The sequence below is a fragment of the Oncorhynchus tshawytscha genome, linkage group LG01 (genome assembly GCF_018296145.1).
Source record: "Oncorhynchus tshawytscha isolate Ot180627B linkage group LG01, Otsh_v2.0, whole genome shotgun sequence".
NCBI classification, from domain to species: Eukaryota; Metazoa; Chordata; class Actinopteri; order Salmoniformes; family Salmonidae; genus Oncorhynchus; species Oncorhynchus tshawytscha.
In genome coordinates this window covers 24,245,763-24,263,988 of record NC_056429.1, presented here as the reverse complement: position 1 = coordinate 24,263,988, position 18,226 = coordinate 24,245,763, and the positions used below count along the sequence as shown (strand labels likewise).

Genomic DNA, 18,226 nt, shown 5'->3' with positions numbered 1-18,226 from the left:
CATTTGTAATGCACCACAAATGTTTAAACTTCATCTCTCCTTACTCCCCATGCATGACAAGATAATTGCCAGCAATAAGAAATCAATTTAGTGCAAGATGATAAAACCGAAAGAAAGAAATGCATTGCTGACTTTATAGGTTGGTTTCTTTGGCTGCTTGTTTGTTATTGGGGAAGTTTCATTTTTGGTCTTGGCTTCAACATTTCTCTTCACACTCCAGCACCAGTATGTGGTCCAGCTACTTAGGCTGGCTGTGTTTACACAGGCACCCCAATTCTGATATTTTTTTCACTAATTGGTCTGTTCACCAATCAGATCTGCTCTGAAAAATATTTGATATGAAAAGATCTGATGTGATCAAAAGACCAATTGGTGGAAAAAAGATCAGAATTGGGCTGCCTGTGTAAACGCCGCTGTACATTTTTCCAGTCATGAGTTAACCTAGCTCAGTATACCCAACAGGTTTTAGACACCAAAACATTGTCTACACTTTATATTTTTCTTCACGTTGTGATGCTGTACTTTGTGCCAGGTTTTACCTTACCCTAATTGATGTTCCAGGTTTCTGAAAATAAAATAATGAACAGTGCCAATGTGTAGGATGATTTAGACAAAACTCAAACCGAGGAAAAAAATCAACCGTGCAATGATATGATCCTCGTGTCCAACTGAAATGGACATCAAAGCTGCACCACTTGGTTCGTTTCAAGTCTGAAACAGTGAAGTGCACAAGAAGAAATTGGCAGTTTATTGATATATTCCCAAAATTCATACTCTTAACCCAAAACTCTTTCCACAATATCCTCTCCCACCTATATGACTATGTGGGGTATAGCTCCAAAGCTCCATGTAGGATTTGCTCTGATTCCAGTAGCTCTCTGACCGACTTATCACACCTTTGCCTCACAGTGCTGTACATGCATACTGTACTCAGTCTCACGCTTTCTGAACTGTGTTTGTGTTGGCTCTGCTCTATGCAGCATATAGCGCTTGTGAGAGCAGAGTGCTTCCTCTTCAAAAGAAGTTAATAGCTCAAGGCCTGTTCCCCTAGGTAACGGCAGTCCCCCCTTTCACCCTCCGGTCCTCCCCCCTCCGTCCCTCCCTCCTCCAGGCCGCACGGCGGCCCTCTTTGAAGTGGGCTGTTCACGCCCCTGGCTCTACGTGTTGCCATCGTTCCTGGAAGCACATAATGGTCTCCCACTGCTTTTGTAATTGGCCGAATAAACACTTGACAACACAACTTTAAAACAGACAAGCTATTTGGTTTTAATTGACATAGAACCCAAATGGCTTAATTAAAAATGCGTTATTTCAGCTGCATGTTTAATTATGTTGGAAACGGACATCTTGAGACGGGTGTTTTTTTTTTTTATCTTTTCACTCAAGTTATCAAATGTGTTTCATTCATTCTAATGTAGTGATTTGCAATATTTATTTTAACTTCAAGTGTTAATTATGTTCAGTCTTAAGATTTCCTCATGTTTAACTTAAGACAATAACATGGAGTTAATAAATTATTTCCTGAGATGTAAGAGCAGATCGTCTCTAACGCATATAAATATGCCAAAATGTTCCTAATAGCCCTTCACTAGAGATTGGAAGTTGAGATCCAACACGATCTCAAATCAAATCTAGAAATGTAATCCCTCAAACATATACTTGCAGCGGGAGGGTGGAAGCTCTGTTCGATGGTAGGAATGAAATGAATCTTGTGCGTTATTTTCTTTATACAACCCACATATTGATGTTCACACTGAAACCTCTGTAGTCCTTGTGTAACTTGAATAAGTTGTGTACATGAGTGATGCTTATTTAGTTTTTTTTAACCATAGACCTAAATAAAGGTTTTAGATGACATTTTCAGTGGGATTAGACGATTTTGACAGGAGTTTAAAATATAAAGAAATGGAACCTTTTTATTTTCGCAGGGAAATACCATTTGAGACCAAGGCGTCTTGTTCAAGAGAGCCTTGCATGTATACTTCATACAAATGTACAACATTTACAGTAGTAGTGGATCTATCAAGCAAGTTGGCATCTCGCTCTGCTCAGTATTTGTTTGGCCACTGTGTGAGGCCTGTCAGGATGAGTGCGTGTGATAGGGTTAAAGGATTATCCACTGTCAACATCATCAAGCACTGGAGAACACACTACTGCTCCGGATTTAACCGGAATCTTCAAAACGCTCTTACAATGACCCTTCACGAACCTGTGCTGGACTTTCATGTTGATGTGTGTCATACACCTAGTTGGTTTATCTACTATGCTAACATATGCTAACATATGCTTGTGCATTGCCTTTATCATAGAGCTGTTCTTGATAAGATTGTTTTGTTAGTCGTGTCATGAATAATGTTGGAATGAATATGTTTGTGTGTCATGCGCTGCTGTATGTGTCAGTCAGGGGAGAAGAGAATTCATCGAGTCTTGGCCGAGCCAGACAGTGAAAATATGGAGCTGGTATCGCGACGCAGAGTGGAAAACGACAGCTTTGTTTGTTGACGGATGCCTCAATGCTTGTGGTCTGTTAATTGGATAACAATGTAAACAATCAGCAATAGCGCTTGTCTCCTGTGTCAGTGTGGCATCTTGTTTCTCTACTTTCTTTTTAGAGTCAGATGCTCTCCCCTCCCCCCCAACACACACAGCCGCACCTGATCCTTCCTAAACCCTCATTTACTCATACCTGATTCTGTGGTGTCATAACACGCCTGTCAGGTTCATTTGCATAGCTGGCATTTGTGAAATACTGAGCAAAAGGTGGGGAGAAAGGCGTTCACCCGTTGGGGTGTAAGCTGTTAGCAGCACGCCATCTTGCTTTGCCCTTGCTGCGGTGTGTTGTGTAGGTTGCTGTGGCACCCCCTCCCTGTGCTGCCTTACACCCTCAGGTCATACTGGGGAGCGGAGAGCCCAGATGACAGAAGAAATTAGTATGAGGAGATGAAGACAAAGAGCCTCCATTGGTGTGACATTTCCCTGTTCATCTGGGAATAGCAGTGTTTGCTGATGAATTCTTGCTCTTCTTTGAACTCCTGGCATCATAGCTTTGAAATGATGTACTTTATCTAGCTCTATTGAAGGTTAGGTTTTGGATGTCTCAATGATCATTGGAAATATGACTCATTAGGAAAGATTACTCATTGAGGGGACAATGGGTTTATTACCATATCAGTGTGGTAGAAAAGAGGAGCGTGAGATGTTATATCAGGGAGTAGGATCAGCCTGTTGGCAGCAAAAGTCACAATACATCTTACTTCAATGGAGAACCAGTCAAGACAATTTCCAACTACATGGATTACACTCCCAGCCAGAGTGGTGATTGAGAGACACATCTGTCAGGATCGTTACACAGCCAACTCTGACTCCACAGTGAGAGGAGAGGTGGGAGTTTTGACTTGGTTTCAGCACTCATGTTTCAGCCTCCTCAAAGGTCTCTCAGCCATTACATTACCTAGCTGTGTTTCTCCACCTAATCTGTCTTCGTGAGGATGGGCTAATCAGTGTGAGGTGAACTCTGACCTTACTGCGCTGGTTGTCTGAGGCCTGCTAGTTAATTACCACCCCAGTGATCATAATAGGAGGTCTAACCACAAGCAGCAGATAAGCCCTGGCCTGGCCCCCACGTCACAGTAGACAGAGGACCCAGGTGTGGGGACGAGGACGACGGGCCTATGTAACGGGAGACCCCCAGTGATTAACCCTCATAAGCTAGGAGGCAGGGTCGCCTCATGTTAAACAACATAACCATGTTGACACACGGGTAACCTAACGAAATGAGTTGTATTATGGGTGGCAATGCATCATTACGGTCTTGCTCTGCTAGTGCGCTCAACTTGGATTTGAATTATTTTTGTGCTTATTGATACACACTATGTGTGTCACTGATACACACTATGTGTGTCACTAATATTACTGTCTACCTTACGTCTTTGTGTTTGTTCATTCACTCAGTAGGGAAGGTGGTTCGTTTTATGGTCGTAACACATCGTTCAATGCAGGGATGTGTAAAAACCACAATAGTTTAGTTTGGATGGAAGCCTTAGAAAAACAGAAATGATCAATCTCTTGGAAATCCTGGCCACTGCAACAGAAATTATCAGATTGTTGCCTCAGTCCCAGTTTGTCTACATGATGGAAGAGACTTAGTTCACGCAGAGTACAATTCTTTGCATGGCGTACATGGTACATTGACTTTTGTGTACATATCCCAAGGTACATAGAAAGAAGTGTTCAAGGACATAAATGCTAAGAATTGGAGTAGTTGATCATTTTTACTGTTTTTATCAGCACATTATAACTGAGTACTTTTCATGTAAACAAGGGATTTTTAAACTGTTTCAGCTTGAGACCCAAATTAGAAATTTACTATCTTCCGGTGACCATCTTCCAACGACCCAATTAAAGAAATGGTGTGTTTATAGATGTATTCTCATAACTCGTAACCCACTTCACCCATGGCCACTGGGTCCTGGAACATAGTTTAAAGGAATAAACAAAGACTTGTAATGACTGTGTCATGTAACCTGTATGAATGTGAACTAGTCTCATGGTTTTCGATTCGTTCTCTCTCCTCTGCAGATCACCCAGCTAGACCCAGCCTCGTCTTTACTGGAGGCCAAGCTTTTCCCTCAGGAGACCCTGTTCCTCGAAGCTAAAGAGTAGGACTGACTGGCCTGGCTGTGGTGGTGGGACTGGCTGGAAGAGTAGTGAAGAGCTCTAGCATGGTCCCAGTGGGTCTACAGAGACCGACCACCCTCTCACACAGATGTGAACTCTTAAACACACAATACACAACATACAGTACACTACTTAGACACAACCCACACGTAAGCTTCTCTGCTCTCGGCCTGTGCATCATACATGATTGCCTAGTGTACCTGTATGTACAGAGAAGCAACCACAAGCACACAGCCAAACTCTTTCGCCCCTCACTTAATTGCAGTGTCATGGTTTTCTCTGCCACACTCTTACAGTATGATCAAGGATATTAAAAATAAACTTTTGAGTAGAAGAACAGCATCACGGACAAGGACTTCCCGCTACAGTACGTACGGCTGCTATTTTAGACGTGTTGTTTCAATAAAGTAAACAAAAAAAAGCAAAGAGACATTTTTCCTGGAGAACGCTGGACTATCATCTCCACCTGCATTTGGCTTGTACCCTCTTTGCTCCCTCCACCCCCATGCACCTCCATGCACCCAGCCAGTGACGGACCCCCCCCTGCCCCCATCCAACCCGACCATCACAAGCAGCCAAAGAGGCTCAATGTTCCTGATCTGCACCCCTCCTGCTCTGCTCCGACCAGCCTGGTTTTAATTTCAAAAGGCTCCACAACCAACTGTTCCTCCTTTATTTTTCTTGATCCTTTTTAAGTTTGATGCTGTTTTAGTTTGATATACATTATATAAAATATATATGAACATGCATCTGTCTGAGCCAGCACTCTCTTGAAATGCACACAGACACACACGTCGGTTGACATTTTATATTATTATTGAGGCCTTAATTGTTTTTTTTCTTCTAATTTAAGTTATCTTAATACAGATTTGACAGGGAACATTTTGAGGAGCAGGATAGGCTATTAATTTTGTACATTTCACTTGGCACATTATTTATAGTATTACATTTATTTTGCGCCTTTGTTTTTACCATTGGGCATGTTCCTATGCTTAGATGTTGCTGACACATGACAGGTCTAACACACCTGGATATATATTTTAAGTGTCAGCTAACCACATGTTGTAGCAATTTGTCAGTCGACGATGACGTGGCATGCAACCATTGGTTGTTGCGTCGCCTCACCTTAGCTGTGGAACGCGCCCATTATGATTTCAGGGTTTCTGTCATTGAGGCATCAGCAAACTTTCTATTCCATATTAAAGCTGTTATATTATTTATGCCATTTGTCTATTTGGCCAGTAGGCTGTCCCTGTCTGAAAGATATGAATAAGAGTTTTTGTGTTTGACTGGACTGTGTACGTCTCCATGCTGTACTCAATTAGCGAACATGGTGAGCTTCCTGTGTAAAAACCAGGCAGGGGATAAGACTACATTATCATTGCCACTAAAATGGTAAATACTAGTTTGCTTTTCCTGAGAAAAGTTATTTGCCTCGTTGTCTTGTTTTACAGCAATATTTTCCAGGCATCTGGTATTATCTGCCACAAAGGCTAATTTTCTCAGTTCAGCAATGAGCTTATAGGCTTATCTCTCCATCTGCAAGGGAGTTCTTTTTGACAGTAAAAGCCAAAGTTTAAGCCGGCACAGTGGGCCCAACAGTAGAGCCCTCTTTTTCAACTGAGAACTTTTATCAAAAGATGCAGGTTTCGGGAATCAGGATTAGTACTCTCAATACATGCCTCTAATGAAATGACCAGAATAGATTTGGTGTTATTTCTGGCATTCTTATTTCTCATTTGGGTGGAGGGTCAGTCATTAAGGTGGAACAGGACCTCATGCTGTGGGTTTCAGAACAGGAGAATGTGCATTGGGTCATTTGCAAATATGAAAATCTTAATCTTCTTGGCATATTGTGTGCATCTGACCCTTGGAGGGAAAATAATCTCTCCATCCTGAAGGCAAATTCAGCCCTTTGCAACATTCCCACCACATTCTTGGTTCTCACGCAAGGAATTTGAATGTTTAATGTGTTCATTCAGTCAGACTTCCCCAGGCTGCTGTGTGTGTGCCTGGTGAGACAGAGCTGAGCATGCGTCAGTTGGTCCCCTTCACAACCTGATCTGACACCCTGTCAGTAACTTACTGCTCAAAAGAGACACCGCATTCTAGCCCTCATTTGAATTATCCAGGTTTATACATAGAAAAGGTGTAGGATCTTAATTTGATCACCCTGTTGCAGGAGTACTTTAAATTGTGTAGTGTATTTTAGGTTTATGCTTCTGAAGTTTGTAATTTCCACTTTAACATTTCGGACTTGATTTTCCCTTACGAAAAATGTTATTAAATGATAATCCACTTAATTCACATTTTCTGTTGCTGCAGGATGATTTTCCCGCTGTAGCAAACTGGCTCAAATTAAGATTCTACATATGTAAACGGATTCAAGTTTTTTTAGCTAGTCATTACTATTTCCAATGTTTGAGAAACTGATGGTGAGTACTAGGAGTGACAAGTTCACTTCACAGCGGAGTCTGAACAGGGTCTGCCATTTACAGGATGTGGCTGCAGATTTCTAAGGTTATTAATCACTGGTACATTATCCACTCAATTTGTTCTCTTGATTTGTGACATTTTGGTGACTTCCTGATACCCTGGCAATACTAATAACTGTCACAGTTAAATTGGGAATGCATGAGGGAAGTTTTAAGGTCCCACAATTCTTGACTTGTGAAAAAGGTCAAATGTAGATTTTTAATTGAAGGAGTTTGCTGCATGTCAGAAGTGGGCATGTCCAGTTTACAGAGTTACTTATTTTAACCCAGAGTGCCATCATGGTTGTAAAAGTATGGAATCCTCAACAGAGCTTAAGGTAGAGGAGAGTTCACTGGACGGTAAGGATTTCATTGAACATGAGCTGGGTTCACATAAGCAAGAGAAGTGCATAGTTCTTGTCAGGCCTTCCCCAGGGAACTATGTAGATTGTGCAACTCCTCTGATGTGTGATATTACAGTTTCAATCATTGAATGGTTCACTAATGCACTTGGGCATCTCTTTTGTACAGCTGCAACTAATGATGATGATGCAGTCGGAAATGCCTATTGGATATTATTTTTCTCAACTTGATCAAACTTGTCACCTGATTTATTTTTTACTGCTAGAATTGCAATATGTTCTGTTAAAGATTTTTATTTCAGAGGATTGGTTGGTTAATGTATTGATGTGTACGTGGTTAATGAAAACCACTTCACTAAATTATTTGTCTGTAAAGGTCTAAGTTTTTAGGTGCCATTATAGTCCCCAGGACATCTGTTCTCAAGCATAATTTTGCAGTTAACTGACGGACAACCTTTAAGACACAGTGATTGAGACATCCAAAGATGCTGGCTGTCACTCAGTCTCATCTTTAAGTAAAGCCACCGCTGTTAAAACTCACATTTTGAGAATGTGGCTGTGTGACAATGGACTTATTCTCTGGCTTCCTGTGGCACAGATTCACTGGTGGCAACATCAGGTGCTGACTTTATTATTCCCTCACAAAAGGGAAGCGTTCAATAATGTTTAACCAGTCTTCCAGGGTCAAGAATGTTGGCCCCTAGTGAGGGAACAGAATTCCTGATGCAAGTGATCTCTCCTTTGAAGTAAGATGTGATCCCACAGCATCCAGCATTTTAAATCCACTCACCCAGCGATGGAGGGATCCCAGACTAAACTAACCTGGAGGGTCACTCAACGTTTACTTTCTCAGAGATGTTGGCACTCAATGAGCGCCAAAGAAACAATCTATGCAGCTTAAACTGTTGGGCACAAAAGGGGGCTCATTTCTCTCTGGGTTTCTTGTTCAATAAGAGAGAGAGAGAGAGTGTGTGTGTGTGTGTGATGGAAAGTGAGTAAGGGAGATGGAGGAGGTGTCAAAAACGCAGCATAGCATCAGAAGATGTATGATTATTACAGTTTAACAGCCTTATGATGATCCTGTCATTATCTAATACCCCACCCCTAATGCCAAAGTTATATTCATTTTTTAAGTCAATTTAGCTTTTGGCTCATGAAAGTATAAAGGTGGTGATATTCAAACTTATGGAAATGCTAATAGTTGTGAAAAATCAACAAAAATATATTATATATATATATACTATAAGAAAAGTAGCTACGTAGAACACAAATCAGTGACCTACATATTTATTTTATATGCGGTGAATGCCTATAGACATACATGTATACTATATATTGGACCATTAAACACTCAAAGATATAATTAAAGCAAGAGCCCCTAGCAATAAAATTCAACTCGGGTTTTCTATTGAAATTAAGAGAACATATATCATAAACAAATGTATCAGTTGTTTTCTATTCTTTCTCGCATTATTGTTGGGCTGCCTTTTATTTACTTCAAATTGAATTAAGTTATTTTATTTACCTCTTGATGACACCATTAAGCGTATGTAGGCCTATAGGCTATGAAAATAATATGAATGAAAGCGTTTTTATGAAGTGTTGTCCTTTTAGGTAAATTAAACAGGGAAGTTTAACTATTTTGGACATCAGACTATTTCGAATGCAATTACAAACATAGGCACAACTACAATTTACTACGTTTAACAAAAGTATCATTATTTACATATATTGTTTTCATGTAGCCTAGTTTGGACTGTAGGCCTTCATCAATATGTTCCGTTTTTAGGACGTTTTAATTTTTATAGAATATAATAATTACCGCCTCCGTCTCCGTAAACCACAGGGTACGCATAAATGATGCCATGTCCTATACTAAGACTTAGTGGTAGCTTTTGCGATTATAATGTTTTTAGTTATTTTTATCCATCACTAAAACCATGAGATAGTGAAAGGTGTTATGCAGAGCGGGATTTTAATATAGCCTATTTCTGACTGCATGAATAACCAACCATGCTGCAATTTAAAATAAACTATATAGGCGCATACAACAGGAGACAATCTGTTTTTGTTTCCCTCATGTAAATTGGCATCATGAGAAACGTTGTGTGGTCTAATATAGCCTTTCAGTTTATTACAAGAGCTGAAATTCTGACAATTGTGAATTCTCGTCAATAATTTCAACTCTTGTAATAAACGATAAGGCAATAATAATGATCAAAGCCCACTCACCATCAGGCCTATAGGTGATGTTTGCATTTTTGCAATTGTAGTAAATTGGTAATAGATTAAACTCAAATGAACGCTTAATTGACTTGTTATGATGTTATTATGGGTCATAAAGTCATAACATCCGGCTAAACGTTAGGTTTGATTAAAAGGCTATATAATTGCAACGACATGGAACATTAATTTATTTAACGATTCCCACATCCATTTATATGCTATTTTTTGTTAAACGCGAAAGAAAAAAACTTCAACCTGTGGCATTTGGATTATCATGCCCTCGAATAAAGCATTAAACAGGGCTAAAGGGGGTTGAATGGGAGCAGTGGCGTGCGAAGTAAAGCAGAGTAATTATTGCTTCATAATTGTGTTCTTTTTCTTTTTGAACAAGGTCTTGAGGACAGCCACACTTGGAACCGACGCGGTTGTGACATTTAGGAGTCCAGTCTTTGTACTGAACATTTCAAGTTTAAAAAACAAGGCCAATTGAAGCGGCAGAGCTCAAAGCCCAGACCATTGTAGCAGAACACATTGAGTTTTGATTGGGGACAATGGTGTTTCTCAAATTTCGAGCAAAAACCCATACTCCATCTGTGATCTCAATGAACGACCATTCATAGGCTACCTTCTTTTCTGTGCCATTCGTTTGCAAAGGGGGCAGATGTGGAAGGATAGCGCTTGCATTTTAATTGGCTGTGCGTACCTAACACACACACACACACACATTTAGGTACTCTAAAACTGTGTTAAACATTTTACAATTGAACGTGTGGAATGGCTGTATAATAATAGCTTGATTACTTTTATTGACATTCTTATATGCACACTGTTGCCATTATTGTAGCCTACTACATACGTATGAATCATATCAAATTAATATCCTGAATAATTGTAGCCCACTCTATTTAAAGTGAGTCATGACAAGCACTGCCAACCTGCCTTGAGGACAGACGAAACGGTCGGGCTTTGGGGAAAGGTACATGCATGTGTGCGTGATGCATGCACTGAGAGGTGGGTAAAAGGCTTGGCAAAGAGACCTTAAAAATTCATATGCGATGTCGGGGTTTAGAAATGCGTGTTGTTCCATCAGTCAAGAGTGGGAGAGAAGGACTCTCAGGCTCAAGTGTTTGTTGAGGAACTGCGACCTTCCACTTATTCTCAGAGAAATACAGCAATGTCAGTATCTTCCATTGAGCCTATAGGCCTCATTGATTTCAAGAGTAGCCCGTGAGTTATGGGTAAACTAGACTATCCTCATCTTCCAAGTTTTGGATATCAAAATCGACCTAATCGTTTTTTACTGGGGAAGCCTGTAAGGTTTGATATAGCCAAACTATTTCAGGGCCTATACATTTGTGGGCAATATAGCTTTACCTTACAGTAATAAATATAACGTTTTTTCTGGAGTTATTTCAAGGTTGCGATCTACAATGTCTTCAAGGAAATGCAACCATTCGCTTGAACTCCATCATCATTGCCAGAGCCTCATGTGAACTAGAGGTTAACAACGTAATGAGCACTTGGTGAGTAGATGAAGCGTGTAAATACGCACTGGTTTTCCCAAACCCTGTGCCTCTTACACCTTGTATAACTGCTACTCTAACCTCTGTCTCTGTTAATAGACTATGCGATTTCATCGGGAGACCCCGGGAGGCAATCCGTGTCCAGCCGTGCTCAGGCAGGGCAGCAGCAACGAAAGAGGTCGCTCAAATACCTCACCAGGGTGCTGCGGCAGCAGAAACATGCTGCTACATATGTTGGGTCAAGCACTCCCTTTGTGACTGCCTAAAATGGTGTAAAAACCCAGTCATCTGTAGCCTTTCTTAAAGAAATGAAAGCCTCTCATGGGTTTTTGAAGCATAGGCCTAATGAACTGTTCAAAGAATGTTGAATTTCTTAAGTGCCCACAGTCACGTTTTAATTGCGCTGGGGCATTTAATTGGAAACCATGAGAGAACACCGATAAAAATGTTTCATGGTAGGCCTATCCATGCATGAATTATATTTTTTATAAACTACCATATTAACTCACTTTATTAAAGCTGTTATATTTCCAACTTATTTATATTTCCAACCGAAAGAATTGTCCATGTTTGTAGGCTAGTCGCCTAAATGCCTAATTCTTGTTAGATTAATGCCTCCAAATAGGTCATTTGTTGTGCCTGCGTTTTTTAGCATGTTGAGCTTTATCCTCAATCTATTAATCAACAAACTTTGTTCAACATTGACCATAGGTGACATCAACTCCATCTCAATGTTTATATATTGGGCTACGCCACCCCGTGATTTATTGTAATGACGTTTTCATGCGTGTGAGATTGCTGCCGAGATAATTAGTTTGAATGTCAAAAATATATAGTTTAATGTCGTCTCTATTAGGTAATTAAAGGTGCAGATGACAGCGGCGGGGGAAACAGATGGCATTTGCTTACTGTGGTTCATCGGTAAACAATGAGAAGAGCGGCAGGTCCGCGTGCTGGAAACGCAGCGCGCGGAGCGGAGTGCAACATGCACCACTAGTCGAGGCGACCAGAAAAGCCCTAGCCTAAATGTGGAAAGGTGCTCAGGGTTACAGAAGTACGGTTATGATGTTTTAGTTTGTTGTTGTGTTTTGCAGCCCTGTTCAGTCAATATAAACCCACATTCGTTATAATACATTGAATGCAGTGTCCCATGTAGGCAGGTGAAATGTTTAGCGGGTCTGTATTTGTATATCATGTAGGTTATTGCTAAATGTTCCCAGAGAGGGGGCATGCAATGTTTGGTTTCTGCAGTCAATGAATATTACTGTGAAATTACAGAAGTTGGTGCCAATAAAACATAACACTCAACATTGCATGATCCACAAGACCTAGTTCAGAAGAAAACATGATTGCCTAGCATAGTCCTACATTTCACATTCTTGGTAGTGCTATTTACCTTTGTTTATCAGTCTTGTGCCATTGAACACAGTTATTGGAGTCCACTAAATAAAGTTATTGAATTGATGCACTCGAATGAACATTTCATATAAGCCCTTTAAATATGTACATTATTGAATCGATCCCTATCGTTAGATATAGCCTTCCTCCTTATTTCAATAAATAGTTTGTACAAAGTTAAAATGGCGTGGTTGGTGAGAATTGCGAAGTTTTGTCCAATGTATCAACCATACCTACATCGTTTAAAAATGTGGTTATAGGCATTGGTCAACGAGAGCATGGATCCACAGGCACCATCAGGATCCCAAGTTCAGCCTGGAGTGACATCGGACGGCTGCAACATCATCCCCGGGTATCCATGCATGGCCAGCAACCTCCAACAAGTTAGTATGCTATATCACCTGCAAACTGGTCGTCCAAAAGTAGCCTACAAATGAGAAATCTTGATATTTTGTGATAAAAATGTAAACAGTTCAATGCACACTAATAAAAGTTGAATAATGAGTTCATATTGGCTAAATTGGAATTCATTAGTCATATTCAATTATTGCAACTTTTTTGAGTAAAGGCTCAGAAAATGTGTGATAATAGTAATCATTATAATCATAATAAAGTTATTGCATTATCATTATCACTTAATTTGTGTAAACAATGATTTATTGATTATCGCATTGTCCGTGTCGTTTTAAATGATTCAATCTAAAAATAGTAAGATAATAGGAATGAAACAATGAACACACTTTTGTTATCAACATCTACGACTAATAGCAAATAGAAATCAGCTTGATTGCAGGAAAATATAGGGTAGGCATATACACAAATTTAAAACATGCGGTCTTCAAATTTCGAGCTCGTTTGTAAAAAGGATTTGTTTAGCCTAAACTCAGAAAGGGTTAATCGTTTTTTCCCCATTTGATTTATGTATGTTGAAGGTATTTGGTAGCTATGTGCTTGAATTTAAATATTGAATAAACAAAAATATATATTATTATTATAAATAATATTAATAAAAATAAAAAAAACTTTTAAATGAAACGAAAATGATGTTGGTTCATTGCTTGCTGAGGACACAAAGAGTATTTACTGCTTTGGGATATACTTTTAGACAACATGGTTTCTATAGGCCTAGATATTGTTTTCCTAAATATAACCACACTAACGTGTTGATAAATACTAGCTAGATAAATACTCTTTGTCACTGGCTAGTGGTTTGTTGTGCACGTTGTGTGTTCTGTGTGCCAGGTATTTGACCACCATCACAACAGGAAATGATCACGTGGGTTTTAATGGTTAAAAAATAAATCAAAATAAAAACAAACCAATGAACACACACGTGTTGTATTTTTTTTAACATAATAAAATAAGTAGCAAATGGATGTAGCTAAGGGTCCGGCTTGCCTCAACTGAATCGCATAATGCATGTCCATGAGTAGCAATAAAATAGTGTTATAATCTGGATTAGGCCTATCATTGTACAATGAAAACACTTACTACGTTACTATTGTAAAACATACGTTTCTATTGTTATTATAAAAAGTTGGGTTTTATTTATATGATAAAGACGTTATTTTCCAACTCCATGCTCAACATTCTACCAGCAATTGCATAGCATAGGCTAGTCTATTTGAATCAATATGTAAATGTCACTTACCTTGTGATTTGACAGAATTAAAAGGGCAGTGACGTCAATGAGACTTTAATTATTGTCTGTCTCGAAAAAGGTGTAAATAAAATTTAAGGATCTATAACGGTTTTCTGTATATATTGTTGCAGAAATCTACAAGTAAGACACGTGATGCACAACATCATGAAAATTAATCAAGCAAATTAATATAGATACATTTCAGATAGCCTAGGCCTATCGAATTATTGCCTGAAAATGTCTCTATTGAGAAAAGTGCATTTAATTTGATCTTGGGAATCTTTTCCCATAATATTTCCCATAATAAATATGACTTAATTGAAAATGTAGTTCCATTTGTTTTGAAATTCGAGTTTGTTAAAAATAATGTATTTTAGCTCTGCAGGATCCCATTCAGATTCTAAACACTTGTTATTTGAGAAAGAACTCTGGTGGACACAGTAGAAAAGGGGACAAGCCAATCAGATTGCACCTTCCCCGTTTGGCCAATGACAGGCGCCACATTGTTGTCAAATTTGTCTAATGAAAACGTAGGAGCAACAATGGAGAGAGAGAGAGGATCTGTATCTAGTGGCAATCTCTTGAGTAAGTTAGTGTCTCACGCTGGTGCGAGTATAGCAACCTCGGCTCATTTTGGTGAAATTAAGTTAAACAGGGGAGAGCACTCATTTCTGCAAATCTCTTGGATTTCTCCTCGTAAATGACACGTTTAAAGTTATATTTCTGTATATATTGTTGCAGAAATCATCAAGTATTGGTTGCAACAGGTTGCACGGCGTTTTTATACCTCATTAGCGTAAATTGACAAACAGGTCTTTTATCTTGGTGAAGCTTTAGGCGAGGCTACATTCTGTTCTCTTCAATGGACAGAAAACACCGGTAGAAGATTACTTAATAAGTTGTGCAGATATGTTGAAAACTATTCAGTTGTTGTGAACAATCATCGATACATCATCGCGTTACTTTTTTCCAATTGATAGTAGATATTGGTCAGCGACAGGACATGGATCTGAGACCAGAGCTCTCCACAGCGCCGTCAGGATCTCAGGTCCACCCTGGAGCCGGAGGGTCTGTCAACATCCCCGTCTCCATGGCCAGTAGCCTCCTGCGGGGTCCGATGCTATATCGCACAACGGAGAAGTATCCTCGCACCCCGAAGTGCGCCCGCTGCAGGAATCATGGCGTGGTATCTGCGCTGAAGGGCCATAAACGTTATTGCCGCTGGAAGGACTGTATGTGCGCCAAATGCACCCTTATCGCCGAGAGACAGCGCGTCATGGCCGCACAAGTGGCTCTCCGTCGACAACAAGCTCAGGAGGAGAACGAAGCCCGGGAGCTGCAGCTCCTGTATGGGACAGCAGAAGGGCTAGCTCTGGCGGCCGCCAACGGCATTATACCACCTCGTCAGAATTATGAGGTCTTTGGTTCTATCAACAACGAAAGTAACTCAGGTGAGTGGATTTATAGATTATCCTGCTCAGATTAGCCTGCTCATAAACATGAATAGGCCTAAATATTGGTGGAAGGTTGGTCAGGTTGTTTTGTGCGTAAATCCTGTGCATAAGCATGTGCTTTGCTTTTGGTAACTTTGAAGAGTAATGTAAAGGACCCTGATAGAGAAATAATGTTCTGATGTGAAGAGGATAAATTGGCATTTAATTTACCAAACTGTCAAGTTAATGTGAAAATCTTGGTAATGGTAACAATATCAAACGTAGCCTATTAGGCGCCTCTTTAATTTGAGTGACATCAACATCTCATCGATTCGTTTTTTATGTATCTATTTCAGATTTAAGAATGCAGAAGTATGAATTGTTTCCGAAGTCCCAAATGTCGGCATCAGTGACCCAGCAACAGACGTTGGGCAAATCGGTTTCCACTGACAGCGAACCAGGGATCTCCTCCCCAGACGCACGTCATGGCTCTGGCTCTGGCTCTGAGAATGGAGACGGAGAGTCGTTCATCAGCTCTCCTGTCTCCAAGGCTCTGAAAGACGGAGAGGACACCCCGGGTTCGATTAGCCCCCTAGGTTCTGACTCGGGTTCGGAGACCGACAAAGATGATCAAGAACCCTCCCCATCATCGGCCGCATCCAGGCAAATGAACCCAATCGACATCTTGACCAGAGTGTTCCCCAGCCACAAGCGCAGTGTTCTGGAATTGGTTCTACAAGGCTGCGGGAAAGACGTGGTGCAGGCCATCGAGCAAATTCTCAACAACAGTGGACAAGCCAAGGCCCCCGAGCAGGTGTGGACAGCAGAACGTATACTCCAGAGCGCACAGCCTCCCCTCTCCTCCACTCCAAGGCCCATGTTACCGGGAGCCATGACGCTGAGCAACCGCTCCGCCTTCTCTCCACTGCAGCCAAACGCGCCACACTTTGGCGCTGATCCCAGCACCTACCCCCTGAGCACTCATCTAGGACTAAACCCCTTGCGTCTGGCCTACTCGGCCCACAGCAGAGGGCTCACCTTCATGACACCCTACTCCACCACGGGGTTGATGCCAACTCTGGGCTTCAGGCCGCCCATGGACTACGCATTCAGTGACCTCATACGGGACAGGACACTCTTGCACAAGGACCAGGGGTACACCAATGGGCTGTACAGGCCCCTCGGCAACAACAACACAGACAAACCGTGAGACTGAGAATGTACAATGTGTCATGAACTCAGTCGTGTTGGGACTATGATTCAAGTGGACACATTCAGAGAGGGACACTGTATTTGTAGCCACAAGTGTTGAATGTTATGGAGAGATCAGTAACGTGTTTGGCTATTGCACTGCTGTACATAATGCTTTGCTTTTAGTCGGTTTGCTTGCCCAAAATGGCATCGGAAACCAAGCTCACTTATATATAACTTTGTTTTCTTAGAGATAGACTATTATTCCTTATACATATGTATTGCTATAAATCCCCCGCCATGTGTGTAACCTGAAAATATCTAGTCAGAGTATTTTGTCTGAAAATATTACTTAAAGGGGTTGCAATTCCCGAAAAACGGACAGGCAAACTATTCATCACACCCATAATGTATGCAGTCGCATTATAATCGAGTGCATATATGGAGAAGATACAAATTCTAACTTCGATATGATTCCTGTAAATTGTGGGGTTTCGATATTGAAAAAGTGGTCGCAACCCAAATTCACTTTCAAATAAAAGTGGGTTGTTTGACGATCCTGGTGCAATTGTTGCTTTTACCTTTTCATTCCGAGTAATTATTTTCTGGAAGAAAACATCCAACCTTACTAACGAATTATTACTCACTATTTTTTAGTAGCATACATCCATGCTTAAAAAACGTTTAAGTGGGGTGTCTTAAATTATTACCATAACGTGTAAATTACTGACGTTGAACATTTAAAAACGGAAGCTTAATTGTAAAACTATTGATGTATTGGCATTCCTTTTCTGACTTAGTTTTATTGTTTCTCCAACAGTACAGTGTATATTGAATTTGATGATATAAGATTATTATATTACAGTTGACTTTACCTGTGTACTTGACCCAGCATTTATCAGCTACAACCGTTCTTCTCTATTTTGTGAAATTGCATTTTTTGTCCTGAAAAGTCTATTGCTTTTCTGTCACAAGCTGTACCGTCACATGTGGAATTGCTGGAAATAAATGTTATTTTATACAAAATGTTTCCAATTATTTCTAGGCTCTAATATAGCATTTATTTTCACACACACGAACGCGCACACACACACTTAATATTAGGCTATTGTTATTAGTCTATTCTTTGCGGTAATTATATAGTGCTTATAAGAATATGTAGCCTTAACTTTTATCGTGCAGAAACTTGTCTTGTCTCATCATTACAATATTGTCATTCTCCATTTTTCCTTTATTCGTTTATGATGATCGTATAGATTTATAGACTCAGTCTTTGGAAACGGAAAAACACAGGGCACAC

The 18,226-nt window shown here is 40.2% G+C and overlaps 2 protein-coding genes across 4 annotated transcripts in view; both read left to right on the top strand.

Moving 5' to 3' along the window:
- LOC112247393 (FAS-associated factor 1) overlaps nucleotides 1-5,966 on the top strand; it is a 93,829-nt gene extending 87,863 nt beyond the window's left edge. For both annotated transcript variants that reach the window (XM_024416178.2, XM_024416249.2), the window contains exon 19: nucleotides 4,579-5,966. In XM_024416178.2, coding sequence (XP_024271946.1) covers nucleotides 4,579-4,662 — 84 coding nt within the window. In that variant the 3' untranslated portion in view covers nucleotides 4,663-5,966. The remainder of the gene's footprint in view (nucleotides 1-4,578) is intronic.
- Nucleotides 5,967-11,133: 5,167 nt separating this feature from the next.
- Nucleotides 11,134-17,952, top strand: LOC112247260 (doublesex- and mab-3-related transcription factor A2-like). 2 transcript variants are annotated; one of them, XM_024416076.2, is made up of 3 exons: nucleotides 11,134-13,043; nucleotides 15,283-15,753; nucleotides 16,092-17,952. In XM_024416076.2, the coding sequence occupies exons 1-3, from the start codon at nucleotides 13,019-13,021 to the stop codon at nucleotides 16,943-16,945; spliced, it is 1,350 nt and encodes a 449-aa protein (XP_024271844.1). In that variant the 5' UTR covers nucleotides 11,134-13,018; the 3' UTR covers nucleotides 16,946-17,952. The 2 variants fall into 2 exon arrangements, with proteins under 2 accessions (XP_024271844.1, XP_024271770.1); XM_024416002.1 differs by lacking the exon at nucleotides 11,134-13,043 and adding an exon at nucleotides 14,811-14,887.
- Nucleotides 17,953-18,226: the final 274 nt, after the last annotated feature.